Below are 18,372 nucleotides of genomic sequence, written 5' to 3'. Positions count from 1 at the left end.
ACATGACTCATAAAAGTAATGGAAAAACCTGAACAGTAGTCCTCGACTTACAACTCTAACTGAGACTGGCAATTATGGTTGTAACCTGGGATGGTGGTAAAGGGGTCACCTTTTGACTGGACTTATTTTTACCTTATTTGCGATGGTCGTTAAGGGAACAACACAGTCGCTAAGTAAATTCTGTGGCTGTTAAATAGACACTTTGGTTGCTAAAGGATTGCTGCAGTCATTAAGCAAACACCACGGTTAAGCAAACCTTCAGTTGCCGTGGGCAGATTTTTGCCAGAAACCGGAAGTAAACACCAGTTCCCAGCTAAAATGTCATAAATGGCAGTCATGTGATTACAGGGCACTGCAAACAGCCGTATTACACAGTGGTGGGTTTCAAAATTTTTTACTACCGGTTCTGTGGGTGTGGCTTGGTGGGCGTGGCATGACTTGGTGGGCATGGCTTGGTGGGCGTGGCAGGGGAAGGTTACTGTAAAATCCCCATTTCCTCCCGATCAGCTGAGACTCAGAAGGCAGAGAATAGATGGGGGCGGGGCCAGTCAGAATTTTTACTACTGGTTCTCCGAACTACTTAAAATGTCCGCTACCGGTTCTCCAGAACTGGTCAGAACCTGCTTAAACCTGCCTCTGCGTATACAGATAGCTCTCGACTTACAACAGTTTGCTTAGTGACTGTTTATGGGTGGATATATAGGTGGGCTGTAGGAATTGTATAAAAACAACACCTCATAAAAACATCGGCATTCCTGAAACCTTTCACACCACTTTGGTGCCAAGTACAGGTATGTAACAGTGTGACGTAACGTGATGGAGAAAGTTTAAGAAACTTCTTCGTAAAGCTCTAAAATTGAATGTAGAAATTAATAGCGTTGAAGTAGGAGTAACAGAAGATGCCATGATTTCTACCCTCTCTATAGAAATCCTTGCCCTGTTTAGCAATTCTCCTGGTCCGTCCATCCCCAAATTGTTTTTCTCTCAATAATAATGATTAAAAAAAGAAGATAACAAGACAAAAGGTCTTGTAGGTCACATTCTACATAGACAATGAAATCATTATGTGGGATCAGTGGCTGGGATCAGTGGTGGGTTGCCCCCGGTTTGGACCGGTTCTATTGAACCGGTAGTAAAAGCAGAGGGAGGCTCCACCTACTGACCCCGACATCATCAGAACGGGGTCTTCTGCGCGTGCACATGGCCCCGTTGCAAACCAATAGTAAAGGTAAGCAGAACCCACCCCTGGTTGGGGTGGGTTACACAGTCTGGGATACACAGACTATCATGCAGAAGGAAGCAGCATTGGCCAGTTACCTTTGGGCCATCGTCACCACGACTTCCTTTCGGACCTCGGAGACCTGGACCTCCCTATCAAACACATTTAAGATTAAAAGAAAATCAAGTAAGTCCTGTTGTTCAGTGTTGCAATGTATTTATATCTCCTACTCCAGAAAGTCCCTATTCAGAGTTTTAGCCAAACAGCTATCTTTTAACTTATCTCAGTTACTTTTCCAACAGGCACAATTCAGTACTACTGAAAATAACTTGTTCTCTCAAGGATGCTGTTGTTTCATAACAGGTCTGTTTGGTTCTAAGCCTGGTTGCAGAATTCACCAATACTGAGGGCATCATCGTCATTCATCAACCGTTATCATCTCCTCCTCCTCCTCCTCCTCCATCTCCTCCTCCTCCTCCTCTTCTATTCTACCCATAACTCTTCCCCATCCCTAAATATTCTTATTTTTCTTAAGAAAAGCACAATCGGAATTTGGCCTTCACAAAGCCAATTGGGAATTTTCTATAAAAATGTCATTTCTGATTCATTTTTGCACTTTTCTTCATTTTGGAAACCAGCCAATGATGCAGATGAGTGACACTTGAGTAAGTGCCCAAGGGTAGATTTCTGTCTTACTCCTGTGACCCTTAGTAAGGCTATGCTTGCTTTAAAACATGGGTGTCAAACTCGCCGTGTCACATTGCGATCACGTGAAGTATCATGACGTTTTTCTCCTTGGAGGAGCTGGGGTGGGCATGGACTGCGTGTGTCCACCAGTTTGACAACCCTGCTTTAAAAACAAATGTAGATGAAATACAAATCCAACATATTTTCAAGGTATTATATTAGGGAAGAGAGAAATGCTAAGGATGTTTCTAGGCATGGTCATTACTGTTCAAAGGCCCTACCCAATGTCTGATTCACTGAAATTGATTGGCGGTCCAATAATCTACCACATTTATTCCATCACTTCTCTTTTCTTTCAGCAAGCATCAAATGAGGAGAGAAAGATGGAATAGCTTGAAGCTTTGATTATCATCTGAAGTAAACAAACATCTGGAAAGTTTCCAGCACTCTTAAGTAATGGAACAAGAGCAAAGAAGCCTTATTGTATATGTATGTTATTTCAAAACAACATCTAGAAACAGGAAACCTTATATGCTGGGGTGGGCTTCAAAAATTTTAGCAAGGGGTTCTCTGCCCGGTTGCTGGGTGGGCATGGCCATGGTGGGCATGGCCCAATTGGCCTCCTGCACCATGGTGGGGGGGGCATTTTTGCCCTCCCCAGGCTCCGGAGGCTTTTCTTGAACCTCCGGGAGGGCGAAAATGGCCTCCCCAGGCTCCAGGCCCTCTGGAGGCCGGAAAAGGCGAACTTTCAGTAGCCTGTTTTTCGCCCTCCCCGAGCCACCATGCACGCCCTGCACTAATCTTCATCCAAAATGGGCTGCATGGGGATTCTTGCGAGGAGTGGGGTGGGGTGGGCGGGGCCAGCCAGGAGTAAAATTTGGAGGTTCTCCGAACTGTACACAATCTTAGCTAGAAGTTCTCCCAAACCCCTGCGAACCCCCAGCAGCCCACCCTTGCTTATATGTGAGACATACAAATGTCACATCCTTTGTGTTTCAGTGCCTTTCAGATGTACAAAGGCTACCACCCAAGCTAGTGGGAAACGACAGCTGCTCTTCAATACAAGCTCTACTTCAGAGCCAGTAGTAGTCCTTATTTCAATTCAATGTGTTAAATTCTCAGCCCACAAAGAAGATAGATTTTAGCAGATTGCATCATCGAGCTACGATCTCAATCTATCCAATAAAATTTGATACTTTGCCACCTGGGAGTACTTGAAGTGGCACATTAGTGAAAGACTAATAAAGGAAAACCTTACAGGTGGTCCTTGGGGCCCAGGAGATCCTTTGTTGACTTCAGAACAGGAACAAGAATGTGGAAGGGCAGGGCAGCCTTCTTCATCTCTCTAACAACAACAACAACAACAAAGGTTGTGTTATCTTCAGTATATTCCAAATTAGGATACTATGGATGCTGGTTAGGTGATCCTCTTTTGCAGACCATTCCAAACATAGTTAGAATTGAATTGCAAATCACTAAATAAGTATTCTTAATGGGTAACATCTTACCAAAGCTGGAAGTTCACAGCACTTATCTCTATTGGCCCATGAAGTGGAACAAACGATATCAAACATCTGCAGCTGGAACTGGTTAAGAAGGAAAAAATAATTCCAAATTGATTAGGCACCATTTAATAAAAACATAACAAAAAAACCTGAAGACAATAATCACTCATGAGGTTTTTTTTTTTTACTTATCAAATCATGAACAAAATGCTTGCCTAAGAGATGCAGTTGTATAAAAAGATTTTAAAATCTGCCCAAATTTATCTAGAATTTCAATTGAAGGTGACTTCCAAATGGAAACTTAAAGAAACTCAACTGTCTCTAGAATTATGCTTCCAGCAACCCATCTTTTATTTTAAAAAGTAAATTATTTCCAGGAAAAATATTTCGGGTCGATCCAGATAATCCTCAATTTACAACCACAATTGAGCCCAAAATTCCTGTGACTAAGTGAGACAGTTGTTAAATGTATTTTGCCCCATTTTTATGACCTTTTGTTCTGCCCCAGCTACGGATCCCAAAGAACGCAGCAGACACAAACTCTGAACAAAACTTGGTTTACTCAAATAACGCAGGTTTTTGCAAATGCAGGCTGTTAATAAACATTCTTAACAGCCTGCCAGAATTCCACAGATAAGATAGTCAGAGTCTTACTAGAGTTGGCAGAAAGCCCAGAAGCAATGTTGCAGAGATATCCAAACTCGATGATTAGCGAACTAAAGTTGTTTCCTGCAGCTTGTTGCAAGCTGCATTCATTCTTAAATAGGCTAAGGGAGTGGCCAATTAGCCCCAAGCCTTACTCTCAAGGAGACCTCCTCCTGAGGAACCACTCCTGCCTTTTGGCAGCTCTGCGTCCTCGTGCATTGAGAAGAGGCTCCTCCTCTTCATCCTCTTCACTTAAAGAAGCCTCTGGAGGTTCTGAAGGCCCTGGCTGAATCCCTGCCTCTGGCACCACATCTTCTTCAGCCTCCTCGCTGTCCGACTCGAGCGCCGGCTGCACAGGCTGATGGCACAGCACCAAACCAGCCTCCTCCTCGTCGGGATCAGCAACAATCCGCGCAGGCCACCTTTTGTGCCACAATTGTTAAGTGAATTGCTACAGCTGTTAAATTAGTAACACAGTTATTAAGTGAATCTGGTTTTCCCCCTTGATTTTGCTCATCAGAAGACCGCAAAAGATGATCACGTGATGTCAGAATATATCCATCAACTGGAATAGGACATAGTAATAAAGTCAGCCAATTGGGAGCGGAGACAGACTGGAGCCAGGGTGTGTCTTAGTCTGGCGCTTCTGAGTCTGTGCAGAGCTAAAATGAAACTAGTCTCTCTGTTATATTCTGTGTGTGAATTTGTCTGCTGATCTGAGCTGAAGAACCAACTGTTGGTATTGTAAATATACTTTATGTGTTATTATGAATATAAAGAAATTAATGAATCCAGCTGATTCAGTTATCTGTGTGTGCTTCTGGATTTGATTTTTGCGAAAAACTCTGACATGTGACCCCGAGGACACTGCAACTGTCATAAATATGAATCAGTTGCCAAGTGTCCGAATTTTGATCATGTGACATTGGGGATGCCGCAATGGTTGTAAGAGTGAAAAATGGTCATCAGGCATTTTTTTCAGTGCCGTTGTAAATTCGAATGGTCACTAAATGAACTATTGTAAATCGAGGACTACTTCTACAATCATGCTGATGAAAGCAAACTCATCTTTATTTTCCAAGATTATTCCTCTTTCACCTCCAGTACCTAATCCTACAAATGTCGTAATTCTGTTATATTGAGAACAATGCAATAACTATTACTCATATTGCTTAAATCAAGCCCAAAATCAGAGTTAAAAGGTATATAAAGAAGTAAACATTTGTTGAGAATCCATAGCTCAGCCCACAGAGTTTAAATTTAGTTTCCTGAAGCCTTCATTCTGAAATAAACAATTCCCCATAAATCTCCACATGCCAATTCACCTCTCATGCAACATTTCCAAGAGAACAAAGAAATGGTTTCTTTAAAGATCCCTCAAGGGACGAAATTTAAATTAAGAATATATACTAGCATAACTCGTTTTGCCATATCTGCAGACATCTTCAGACATGACTCTTCTACAAGGGGGGGACATTCAGTTAAATTCAACAGAGGATCTGGTCAGGGAACACACTGGATATCACAGAGAATGTTTTCTCTGAAATGTACACATTGGCCCATTCCAAATGAAGCATATATGCCCAATGGTTTTGCTTGCATCCAATTGTGTCCAATTCTTAAAAACTGCTTGGATAAGTCTCTGCAGTGCTCTTGGCCAGATTTCAGAATTGGTTCACTACTGCCTCCTTCCTAGGGCTGAGAGAGAATGACTGGTCCAAGATTACCCAGGTGGCTTTGTGCTAAAGCAGTGGTCCTCGACCTTTTCATCCCCATGGACCCAAAATACCTTTTGTATTTTATCACCCTAGCTGGGGAATTCTGGGATTTGAAGGCCACACATTTTAAAGTTGCCAAGTCTCAAAAATACTGCATTATATGGAGTAAATCAAGATTCGAGTTACGCATGCTTGCAATCACTTCTGTTGTGCTTGGCCATTTAAAAGGAACTTCCAAATTTACTATCAGGGTGCCAGATATGGTTTAGGACAAAATATATACTCTGTGTGTGTGTATGTGCATATATATATATATATATATACACATATACACATATACATATATATACACATATACATATATATACACATATACATATATATACACACACACACACACATTTTTCAGAGGAAACTGAAGCATTCTTGATGTTTTAGCCTCATGGACCACAAGACAGCATCAAGACATAATTTCCTGAAAAAATACACTGTACCTAATCAAAAGCACAGACTTTGTTAAAGTTGAATTTGCGAAAAGAATGCTTCTATTCGTTTTAAAATGCATGTTTGTGGACTTACATAACCATCAACCAATTCAGTTGCAGGCAACTGTTGTTTTTTTTTGCTTCCTGTGGGCGTATAGTTCACTTGACCACTTATCATGCATACAATCATGATTTTCCAAACAAAAGCCATCATTTCTTTCTTACAAAGCACCCTTCAATTGCAACTTTTTACAAGACGGCCTTTGTCATTCTCTGCTGGATCATGGCCACAGAGGTTGCTTGGTTCAATTGCCTTATAGGAGTTGATATATTAATTGCCAGGCTTAAGTCAGGAGTCTGAAAACACTTCTTTGTGCAAAGCACATAATTTTATGTGGAGGGAGGGCAACTATGTATTTCACAGGCCAAACAAGCTGATGTCCATTAGGTTTAAGAATCTCGTTTGGTCAAGAGAGCTCAAAGGACATGACCAGATTGTCCAGCTTTGAAAATTAAATCCACCTCTTCTCTCTTATTAAATTCTCCTCTTGCTTAATTAGATAATTGTAACAATGCTCTGGAAGAGCTTCCCTTAACTTGTTGGGAACTGTCATCTTGAAAAACAGATAAAAGTACAGGCGAGGTCTCAAGAGTTCAGTATGATCAAGAACTTCCCAGAGAGTGACCCAAATGACTTTTCCCACTAGAATTTGCCCACAACACAAAGATGCCTTGACAAAGTGGTGGGACATACATTAGATTTAAAATGAATGAAGTGGATGGTGGCATAGCTGAATTAATGTTTTTATCTCAGCTCCTTTACTTACTGGTGCAGAACTGTCTCTTGGTCCTCTTGATCGAACCATTCTTCCCAGTACTTCAATCCCGTTAGAAGTGATATTTCCTGCTGCGTTGATAATCTTCTCACCCACTTCCTTGCAATCAATCACTACTTTAGCAGTGGTTTTGCTGATAACAATATGCAGCTGGAAGAGGAGAAGGAGGTTTTAATACACAACCAGGGAGCCATTAAAAAAGAGCTCTTTGTAATCCTTTTAATGCAATTCACAGACATGCTATTTGTTTTGTAAAGTTTCTGTATGCACGGAGGGCTGCAGTCTCCTGCATTCCTCAAGTAACCTGTTGGCCACTAATTCCATTTTGCAGCTAGGCGAGAATATCACAAGTTCTCGCCTTCAGACCTAACTGAAGATTGAGGATTGAGGGACAAATGGGGTGTATGCAGAGCCAGAATGGGGAGAATCAGCCAGCTTGACCCATACCTCTGTAACAGAAATCCATAATTTATGTGGATTTGCGTGGCTTGTCAATGGCCAAATTCCAAAAATAAGAAGATCACGGTATGTACTGAGAGAATGTCCCAAGAGCTTTGAGGAAAAAAATAGGTGGCATTTTAAGGTTTAAGACCTTCATTTTGACCCTTGAAATGTCTCCAAACCACTCTAAAAGCAAAAACCACATCAAGTTTATTTGTCGTTCCAGAAAGTTCTCCAATATAATTTTGTTTAGATTTTTTTAAAAAATCTTACCTTTATTATTTTTATAAATCACTCAAGGCAGCAAACATATCTAATACACTTTCCCTTGTCTTATTTTCCCCACAACAACAATCCTGTAAGTTGAGTTAGGCTAACAGTTAGTGACTGGCCTAAAGGCACTAACAGTTACAGAGTTGGAAGGGACCTTGGAGATCATCTAGTCCAACCCCCTGCTCACACAGGAGACCTGTACTAGGGATTCGAACCGCCAGAACTGCCGATCTTTCTGATTGACAAGCTCAGTGTCTTAGCCCCAGAGCTACCTAGTCAGGCAGCTTTCTGTCAGGCACTCATCTGGCTTTCATGGCTAAAGCGGGACTCGAACTCATGGTCTCCTGATTTCTAGCCTGTTGCCTTCCCCACTAGACCAAATTGGTTCTCATTTGTAGGGTTTCTTTCTATTTTTTGCACATTGGCAAAAAATTGCAGTTATAATAATTTAAAATTAAATTAAAGAAAACAAAACAAAACAAAACAATATATAAATACAAGAGGCCTAAAATATTAAATACTGAAGACTAATCCCAGGAGAAAACTATTCTGCTAGAATGTAAAAAAGAGTGGTATAAAATCGTGTAAACATTTAGACAGCTGCCATATTGCTCCCCTTCTTTCTAGACAAGTTAAATAACAATTGTCTTATTTTACTCTTTTGCAATGATATAAGCTTGAAACAGAATTTGGCAGCTTTAAAGGTGACATCATTTTTAACAGTCTGAGAAGAAATGAAATTAAGAATCTGTTTATCAGAGGACTCAGCCAAAAAAAAATAAAATTAAAAATAAGTTAGGTCTACTTATTCGGACATTTCTTGAGGCCATAAAAGGGACACTAATAAATCATATGAAGCCCCCAAACCATTTTTTTTCTTGTATATTTGCTCTACAAGTTTGAATCCTCATAAATTTGGGGAAATAGAGCAATATTGGGAAACCTGGTTCCTTTGTATTTAAAATATTTTTAAAGATTTTTTCCAAAGGTGCTTTTCCCAAAAGGCAACTGGATTTTCTTGGGGTTTTTTACCTTTGAAAACCTTTCACTAATCATCCAAGAAGTTTCTTCAGTTCACTTCTTGGATAAGAAATGAAACGTTTTCAAAGGAAAAACAACGACAAGAAATTCTATTTGGCTTTTGGAAAAGCACCTTTGGGACAACAACGACGTGGATGATTGAGAATCCCCATATATATATATTTTAAAGATCTTTTTGAAGCATATTTCAGCAAGTGTCTCACCTTATGGAAACTCCCATAAAATATTTTCTTTATGTCAGGCCCTTCAAAGGTTACCGTCTGGAATTCCCCTTTGTAGTCGTAATTGAAGAAAGTCAAGGTTTTGCCATCATCTGCACAGTGTATGAGAGAATAAGGCTCAGAGAACTGTCTACATTTTCTTTTTAAGGTTATATATTGGCTCATCATATTTTCAAGCAAAAGTCACGATCAGCCAGCTGGCCAAGAAGACAATGAGAAGCACAGGCTTCCATATTTCATCAAAACTCATTCCCAAAACTAGGCAACCTGAATAGGCAAAAGGGGAGGGAGTTTTGACAGGTGGATAAACTGCTTTCTTAGACGAAATGTGAGGATTTAAATTGGTTATAATAGTAACAGAGTTGGAAGGAACCTTGGAGGTCATTTAGTTCAGGGGTCACCAACCTTTCAAACCTCAGGGACCACTAAATTCATAATTTTAAATCCCGCGGACCACTGATATGATCTGCATAATGACCGGCTGGGTGGGCATGGCTAGGTGGTCATGTGACTGGGTGGGCGTTGTTAAGTCCTCACTAGTACGACCTCCGCCGAAACCTCCCTTGTTGCTGCCCTGCTCTGATTGAGTTAGACGCGAGCAGGCAGCTAGTGGGAAAACGCTACATTCGTATTGGGTCCCGCCGATCTGACAGCCTCTATTTAAGCAGCTGTCAGAGGGCAACAAGTTGACACACTTGACGCGCGCATAATGTTGTGGTTATTCCTCAGTTACTATTGTTAACAATAAAGTGTTGTGTTCGTCAGCCTAGTCTCCTCGTTATTGCCGAGTTCTCCAAATAGAACAGGCATGACCAGCTCCTCGCCTCCCCGCCTGGGCTCCTTAGGGCCCCAACAGGAAGCAGTCGTTGGAGCTAAGCAGCCACCGCAAGAAAGAGATGGCAAAACAGCTCAGTTCAAATTGGATCTGACGGAGATCCAATCTCCGTCAGGAAGGAGGCTCAGTAGAAGCACCTCACTGAGGACTACAAGCATAGGCTTTCCAAGTAGAGGGAAGACCTGCGGGAGTGCAAGGCCAGGTACCGGCACCTAGAGGCTCAGCGGGCTGAGATGGTCAGCCAGTTCCAGGCCATGATGCAGTCCCACTGGAACAAGGTCCTCCAGCTCTTCACCATCAGTGGCACTTCCCTCCAGCCTTTGCCCAAAGCCCCGCACCAGGAGGCCAAACCAGACCCCAAGTGGGAATGTCTGCCCCCCTCCGACCCACACAAAAAGACCTCAAAGGGGGAGACTCTCTGCAGCAACACCAACGTTCATTGCACGTATCCATCCCAGGGGCTGCAGTTTGAGGACCCCTGATTTAGTGCAATGTTCTGATCTAGTCCAACCCCTAGCTCACGCAGGAAACCTGTACCAGGGATTCGAACCACCGAAATGCCGATCTTTCTGATCGAAAGCTCAGTGTCAAAACCACTGAGCCACCTAGTCAGGTTAAATCTGAGCATCCCACAGACAAAAGGGAAGCTGTTTAAATTCACTTCCTTTATCCCAGGGATGTCAAACTCAAGGCCCGAGGGCCAGATCCGGCCTGCAGAGTGCTTAAATCTGGCCCAAGGGGCCAGCCTGGAAATAGCAAAGACTGGCCCGCAGTGCCTCCGGCAGCCAAAATAGGGCTGGGGGGGGCATTTTGTCAAGCAAACTGCTGCAGGTGGCCGTCCACCCAGTCTCTCCCCCATCCCCCAGCCGGCCCATGGAGGAGAACTACAATGCTGATCTGGCCCTTGAAGAAATCCAGTTTGACACCCCTGCTCTATCCCTATGCAAGCAAATTGAGGTTAATGAAATTCCTGGTCCTGAGATGTGAAGGATACGCAGATATAAGTAATAAACATGGACAGTGCTGGCCAAACAGTGACATATAGGGAACCTACAGGTACCTCACCTTAGATACCTTCCGTGAGAAAAGGTGATTTATAAATATTTTATTAGATTTTTATCCTGACTACTTTATTGTTTTATAGGTAACTCGAGGTAATAAGCATACATAGTACTTGTTCCTCCTACTACTACTTTTTCCACAATAACAACTCTGTGAGGTGGGTTGGGCTGAGAGAAAGAAAATGGCCCAAAGTCACCCAGCCAGTTTTCATGGCCAAAGTGGGACTAGAACTCACGGTCTCCTGGTTTCTAGGCCAGCATCTTAATCACACCACATTGGCACTCTCATATATCATATTATAAATAAGATATAGCACATAAATAAATTAGTAGAAAAGCTTATGAAAACCTGGGTAGGAAAAACAGATTCCTTGAAAAAGACAACAGCAATCGTGACTTCTTAAATCACTTGTTGATAACATGCACACGCACAAAAAATAATAATCAATCAGAGCACAACTCCAAACTGTACTCAGACAAACTGTACTACAGGCTCCAAAAAGAGCCTGTAGTACAGTGGACTAAAGCACTGTTATTAACATCTGCTGCTTGCAATTACTGCAAGTTCAAATCTCACCAGGCTCAAGGTTGACTCAGCCTTCCATCCTTTCAAAGTTAGGTAAAATGAGGACCCAGATTGTGGGGGCAATAAGCTGACTTTGTATAAATATACAAAAGTATGAAGGCTATTGCTTAACGCATTGTAAGCTGCCCTGAGTCTCCGGAGAAGGGCGGCATATAAATTAAAGCAAAACAAAAAACAAAAAAACCACAGACACTTACTATCCAAAATAACTCCAACCAACGGCTCATAACTTTCATTTAAAATCTCCCACAGAGCAAATGGTTCCAGAGGTGTTTCGGGAAGGATGCGGAAGAGAAAAGTTATGGTGTAATCTGATGGGAGACCCTCGGGATGTAGATATCTGTGAAAAGAAAGTAAGTTTGCAGAAAGGGATATTAATACGGAGAGGTCCCTACATCAGGAACGAAGCATTTTTATTGAACCAAGGTTACTTACAGAAACCTTGTGCATAATATATTGTAAGGTCCCAAAATATACTTGAGTCACCAGAATGCCAAAGAGAGAGACTCAAGACGAGGCTTGCAAAAAGAAGCTGATTTTATTTATGGCCAAAAACAAAATACTGGGTGGGACTATATCCAGAACATACAGATACAATGCATGAGAGGAGATAGCCACACCTTGGGGAAGATATGGCGTCCTTTTTATACCCTGAGAGACATCATCTTAGTACCCAATTCTGGCCTCCTAGTTTAGGTTTGTGTATTCCTTGTTGCCCTGCAAAGGAATAGAAGCCTCCCAATTAGCGTTATCTCTTCATTGAGCATTCCTTTGTTCTCCTAATTGCTCATTTGGCCCCCTGGTTCGGCAAGGAACGAGCTTATACAGATCAAAGGTGTAAATTAGGGCTGAAGTGTAAATTATCCCTCGGATGATATCTGCAGTTCCAACTGAGATACATACCATGCTCTTAGATGGCACAAGAAAAACAGGAAGAAGATTGATATGGGTTCAGATCAAATGGCAGGAACATATGTTTGACAAATACCAGATATATTACAGAGGCCTAATAACAGAATATGTTTGTTACAGGAGATACAAATATAAAGGCATATTAGTGTTACAGATATAAAGGTACAATATATGTGTGTTATACAAATACAAAGGCTATATATGTATTACAGGAAACTAATGGTTACAGAATAACAAGTTTCTACTAATTCTAGGATGCCAGTATATCATATTCTAGTATTATTTATTATATCCTTATTACTGTTTCCCTTCAATATCAAGCGCCAAACTCTGTAAGAAGATAAAAGCTATAATCCATTTGAGGACACAACTGAGGAATAGCAATAGCACGTAGACTTATATACCGCTTCACGGTGCTTTACAGGCCTCTCTAAGCCGTTTACAGAGTCAGCATATTGCCCCCCAACAATCTGGATCCTCGTTTTACTGACCTCGGAAGGATGGAAGGCTGAATCAACCTTGAGCCTGGTCAGAATCGAACTGCTGGAGTGAGTAGTGAGTTACCCTGCAGTACTGCATTCTTAAGAGGACACTCTAATTTTGCCCCTGACGCACCTTCATAATTTTAACTGGGTAGGTGCTCCAACACTGGAGGTTTTTAAGAAGAGACTGGACAACCATGTGTCTGAAATGATGTAGGGCAGTGATGGCTAACCTTTTTGTTGTCGTGTACGAAAGCACACACGCACCTGCAGCCATAATGCAATGCGTGCGCAACACACTCCCATGCACCCTGCACCCTATGCGCATGCACGCATGACCCCCGCACTCCCCCTGCCCCCATGCATGCACACGTGACATCCCCCGCCCATGCCCCGTTTTGGACCTAGTAGCAATGGTGGGATTCAGCCAGTTCGCACCACTTCGGGAGAACCGGTTGTTAACTTTCTGAGCAATTTGGTGAACTGGTTGTTGGAAGAAATCATTAGGGCAGAGAACCGGTTGTTAAATTGTTTGAATCCCACCACTGCCTAGTAGGCCTCCCTGTAGCCTCCTGGGACCAAAAATGGACCACACGGGGGCGGTGCCCCCCCCCCCGTGCTCCCCCCGCGCATGCAATGGCAAGTCTTTATTTGCTATACCTGTGCCCTGTAGTCTATCAATTCTACCAATCATGATAAAATTGCAGCTTCCCCCAAATACCTTATCAATCCTTGCCTCTTTAGCCAATCGTAACTGCAGAGTTTTGAGCCAACCTTATTGAACATCTGCCTACATGGATCCCCATATCTGCAAAATCAACATTCTCCATCAAACTGCATACAAGATTCCTGAGCAATGAGAGTCACCATCTCCATACGTAGCTGGTAAATATCACAGTCACTGCAGTTGTTAACTTAGTAATACGGTTATTAAGTGAATCTGGTTTCCCTGTTGACTTTGCGTGTCAGAAACCTGCAAAAGGTGATCATGTATGAGCCATGGTGGCGCAGTGGTTAGAATGCAGTATTGCAGGCTAACTCACTGTTCACTGCCAGGCGTTCGATACCAACCGGCTCAAGGTTGACTTGGCCTTCCATCATTTTGCAGTCAGTAAAATGGGGACCCAGATTTTTGGGGCAATACACTGACTCTGTAAACCGCTTAGAGAGGGTGTAACAGCACTATGAAGTGGTATATAAGTCTAAGTGCTATTCCTAAGTGCTATCACATGACCCTGGGACACTGTGAATATCATAAATCAGTGGTTGGGTTCCTCCCGGTTCCGCCCAGTTCCACCGAGCTGGTAGCAGTAACAATATGATGTCACCGAACCGGTCTGCCCCCCCCGCCCCCCACCCCCCGCATTATTCTTACCTTTTATTTATTTATTTATTTATTTATTTATTCGCATTTCTATACCGCCCTTCTCCTTTCGGACTCAGGGCGGTGAACAGCCAGATAAAAAACATCTATACAAACATCACAATTAAAATAGAATTAAGATAATTTATAAATTTGGCTCATAATTTAAAACTTGTCAATTAAAATAAATATTAAAATTTTAAAAATTTTAAAACTAACCCTAAAATCAGGACAGACCGGCTAGTTGAAAAAAATGAGTTTTTAGGGCCCGACGAAAAATCCGGAGGTCGGAGATCACTCGTATCTCTGGGGGTAGATTGTTCCATAGGGTAGGTGCCACCACAGAGAAGGCTCTCCTCCTGGGGTCGTCAGCCGGCATTGTCTGGCCGACGGCACCCTGAGGAGGCCCTCTCTGTGGGAGCGAACCGGCCGGTGGGAGGCTATTGGTGGCCCCACCCCCAATCTATTGCTGCCTCCTGAGTCCCAGCTGATGGCTAGAGGGAAAAAAACTGTTTAAACTCTTGCCGCGGGGCTTCAAAGGGCTGATCAGTGTTAAAAGAAAACAAATGAGTAGACCCGTGCCTGCAAAAATAAATGGGTAGACCAGTGCCTGCAAAAATACATGAGTAGATCAGTGCCTGCAAAAATAAATGGATAGACCAGTGCCTGCAAAAATACATGAGTAGATCAGTGCCTGCAAAAATACATGAGTAGATCAGTGCCTGCAAAAATAAATGGATAGACCAGTGCCTGCAAAAATACACAAGTAGATCAGTGCCTGCAAAAATAAATGGGTAGATCGGTACAGCCCTGCAAGCATTTAAAAGCCTGGTAGACCAGTACCTCTGCTAAATCCTAAATAATTGGCACATGACCACCAAGCCACGCCCACAGAACCGGTAGTAAAAAATTTTAGAACCCACCCCTGTCATAAATATAAGCTAGTTGCCAAACATTCATATTTTGATCATGTGGTCATGGGGGTGCTGCAATGATTGCAAGTGTGAAAAACATCATAAGTAATTTTTTCAGTGCTGTTGTAACTTTGAATGGCCACTAAACAAATGTTGTAAACCGAGGACTAACTGTAATCATTACAGAAGAACCATCATAACCGATGGTACTATCTCTAGTATAGTAGGAGTTGCAAATCTGAACAACCATTTGAAACACATGTCTAAGGTTTGACTTATCATCAACATTTCATCAATATTCCTGAAATAAAAGGATATTGAGGTGGAAATATCTTCAGGCGAATAAATGAAGGAGAAATTGCTGAAGATCAGTGGATTAGGTCAAGGGATCATGTACAATTTAAACTTGGTGGACTTTTACTGGATGTCCTCAGTTGCAAACTTGGAATTTCAAAAGAAATAAAAGGAAATGTCCATAAGCTTAGGAAAAATTCAGATATCCTTAAATTTGAAGGGCTAATGCAATAGAAGGATTATTATAGTTCTCAGCTATAGGAACTTCCTGTAAGCCATCCAGCCAATGAGCAAATCAAATACTTGCTCCTAAATTCTAATCACTCCCATTTCCACATCTCTGGTTTCTAGGAGACAGCTTTTGTACCACGAGACAATTTTATTTAACTAAATGCTTATTACTTATACATTATTGACTTGATTTGTTCCAGTTGTACACAAGGGTTTGGTTTGGAAAATAACATGCAATATTCTTAAGGTTTACTCTTCCCTCCTCCACCCTCCACCCATGTTCCTCTAATGCCACGTTACAAATTTGGCTTCCCCTTCCCTCCTCCCCCCCCCCCCAAGCTTTGTTTTCCTAATCCCTAAAATCTGCAAGAATCCACGTAGGAGCTGAATTAGCTTTATCTCTCCACTTAACAAAATGCTCTTTTTCCAGGCAATACTGTTTTCAGCATTCAGCACCTATGCCAGATGATGAACTGTTTTAACAAATAAGGAGGGTTTTTTTTTTTAGCATAAATCTGGCCTCGGGAAAGATTAATCCTGGGAAGACGCCAGTGAATGTGTAGGCAGCTTCTCATTAAGAGCCGACATGGTTACTGTAAATGTTTGAGAGAAAAAGAATCTGTTCAGATTTTTTTTCTTGGAAAGCAAATTAAAATTTCAATCCAAAAATAATACGACAGTGAGATGTCTACCCAGGCATCTCTCCAAAACCAACACAACTTCTAGACCTTTTTCTTCTTCTTCTTCTTAACAAATGAATAATTGATTAAAGGCAGAATGATGGATCGTCAAAGATTAAACAAGACCCAATATGGAAGGATGTCCTACTGTGCTGGTTTTGGGGGTGTTTTCCATCTCTACAAAAACCTTTCGGACACACAGAATAAATTTAATGCCTGGAGAATCTTAGAGCAATAATCCAAAGTGGGTTTCATTCAGAGTCCCAAAGGTGCTTTTTCCAAAGGCAACTGGATTTTCTTTGTTTTTCCTTGAAGACATTTTGCTTCTCATCCAGGAAGCTTTCTTCAAAATTGACGATGCTTTTTTGGATGAGAAGCGAAATGTCTTCAAGGGAAAAACAAAGAATATCCAGTTGCCTTTGGAAAAAGCACCACTGATAACCATGACAGTGATGGGATTCAAAAATCCTGGTTCTGTGGGTGTGGCTTGGTGGGCATGGCTTGGTAGGCACGGCAGGGGAAGGATACTGTAAAATCTCCATTCCCTCCCCACTCCAGGGGAAGGTTACTGCAAAATCCCCATTTCCTCCTGATCAGCTGGGACTCGGGAGGCAGAGAATAGATGGGGGCGAGGCCAGCCAGAGGTGGTATTTGCCGGTTATCCGAACGACACAAAATTTCCGCTACTGGTTCTCCAGAACTGGTCAGAACCTACTAAATACCACACCTCTGAACCATGACCTGGATGACAGTGAATCTCCATAGACATTTAATTCAGAGCTGCAGAATTAGGTATAGGTAGTCTCCCACTTATGACTGGTTACTTAATGATCCATCAAAGTTACAACGAACACACCAAACTCTACTTATGACCTGGCTTTGAAGTTCCAATAGCTGTCCTCCTGCAGTCATGTAATAATATTTGGGGCATTCAATAACCAGCCCACAATTATGGCTGCTTGCAATGTCTGATGGTCACGTCACCATGATTGATGATGTTTCCCCAGAAACTGACATTTACTTCCGGTTTCCCACAAAAACCATTCAGTAGCAAATAATAGGTTCACCTAATTACTGTGGCATTCACTTGCCGCGCTCTTAAAACCTTTTTATTCTATCAGGCTAGCCTGGCCTAATTCCCCCCCCCTTTTTTCCCCCCTTTTAAAATACAAATTTTAAATTGGTTTTAATTTATTGGGGTGTTTTAAATCTGTCTTCAGCCAAATTATTTAATTCGGTTTTATCCTATTTTAAATTTTGTACTTATGTGTTTTTATCTTGTGGCTGTTCACCGCCCTGAGTCCTTTGGGAGTAGGGCGGTATACAAATCAAATAAAACAAACATAAAACAAACAAACAATGGCATTTGCTTAATGACTACCAGATAAAAAGGTAGTAAAATTGGTCTGGTCACATGGAGAAAGCAATTATGTTGGGAAGAGTTAGTGGTAAAAGGAAACCAGGCTGTCAAAGAACCTGTGTGACTTATAATCAAAATTATGGGCTCAATTACAGTCATAAGTCATAATTACAGTCATAATTACAGTCAATTACAGTCATAAGTCAAGGACTACTTGTACCAGATATGAAAATAAACTGCTCAATATATACAACTTCCCAAATTTAACAGGACAGGAAGGCAATGGTGTTGGCTTTGGTGATTCATTCATACATCCCTTGACTTCCTGCAGTGGTTTTATAGTTTGCCCTTTATACTCTGCAATATCACTGGAGAAATAGCACTTAGACTCATATATCGCTTCACAGTGCTTTACACCCCTCTCTAAGCAGTTTACAAAGTCAGCATATGGCCCCCAAACAATCTGGATCCTCATTTTACCAACCTATGAAGGATGGAAGGTTGAGTCAACCTTGAGCCACTCAGAACTGAACTCCTGGAGTGAGCAGTGAGTTAGCCTGCAGTACTGCATTCTAACTAGTGT

The 18,372-nt window shown here is 41.9% G+C and overlaps 1 protein-coding gene across 2 annotated transcripts in view; it reads right to left on the bottom strand.

The window, feature by feature from the left end:
• Nucleotides 1-18,372, bottom strand: part of COL14A1 (collagen type XIV alpha 1 chain) — a 151,470-nt gene that overhangs the window by 38,439 nt on the left and 94,659 nt on the right. For both annotated transcript variants that reach the window (XM_034422237.2, XM_034422236.2), the window contains exons 32-37: nucleotides 11,751-11,893; nucleotides 9,054-9,163; nucleotides 7,087-7,245; nucleotides 3,415-3,492; nucleotides 3,165-3,251; nucleotides 1,318-1,371 (exon numbers count right to left, since the gene is read on the bottom strand). In XM_034422237.2, the coding sequence (XP_034278128.2) occupies nucleotides 1,318-1,371; nucleotides 3,165-3,251; nucleotides 3,415-3,492; nucleotides 7,087-7,245; nucleotides 9,054-9,163; nucleotides 11,751-11,893 (631 nt within the window). The remainder of the gene's footprint in view (nucleotides 1-1,317; nucleotides 1,372-3,164; nucleotides 3,252-3,414; nucleotides 3,493-7,086; nucleotides 7,246-9,053; nucleotides 9,164-11,750; nucleotides 11,894-18,372) is intronic.

The sequence above is a fragment of the Pantherophis guttatus genome, chromosome 3 (genome assembly GCF_059756535.1).
Source record: "Pantherophis guttatus breed Tessera chromosome 3, ASM5975653v1, whole genome shotgun sequence".
Taxonomy (NCBI): Eukaryota; Metazoa; Chordata; class Lepidosauria; order Squamata; family Colubridae; genus Pantherophis; species Pantherophis guttatus.
Note: the sequence above shows the minus strand (reverse complement) of the source record. Positions and strands in the feature narration are given on the sequence as shown.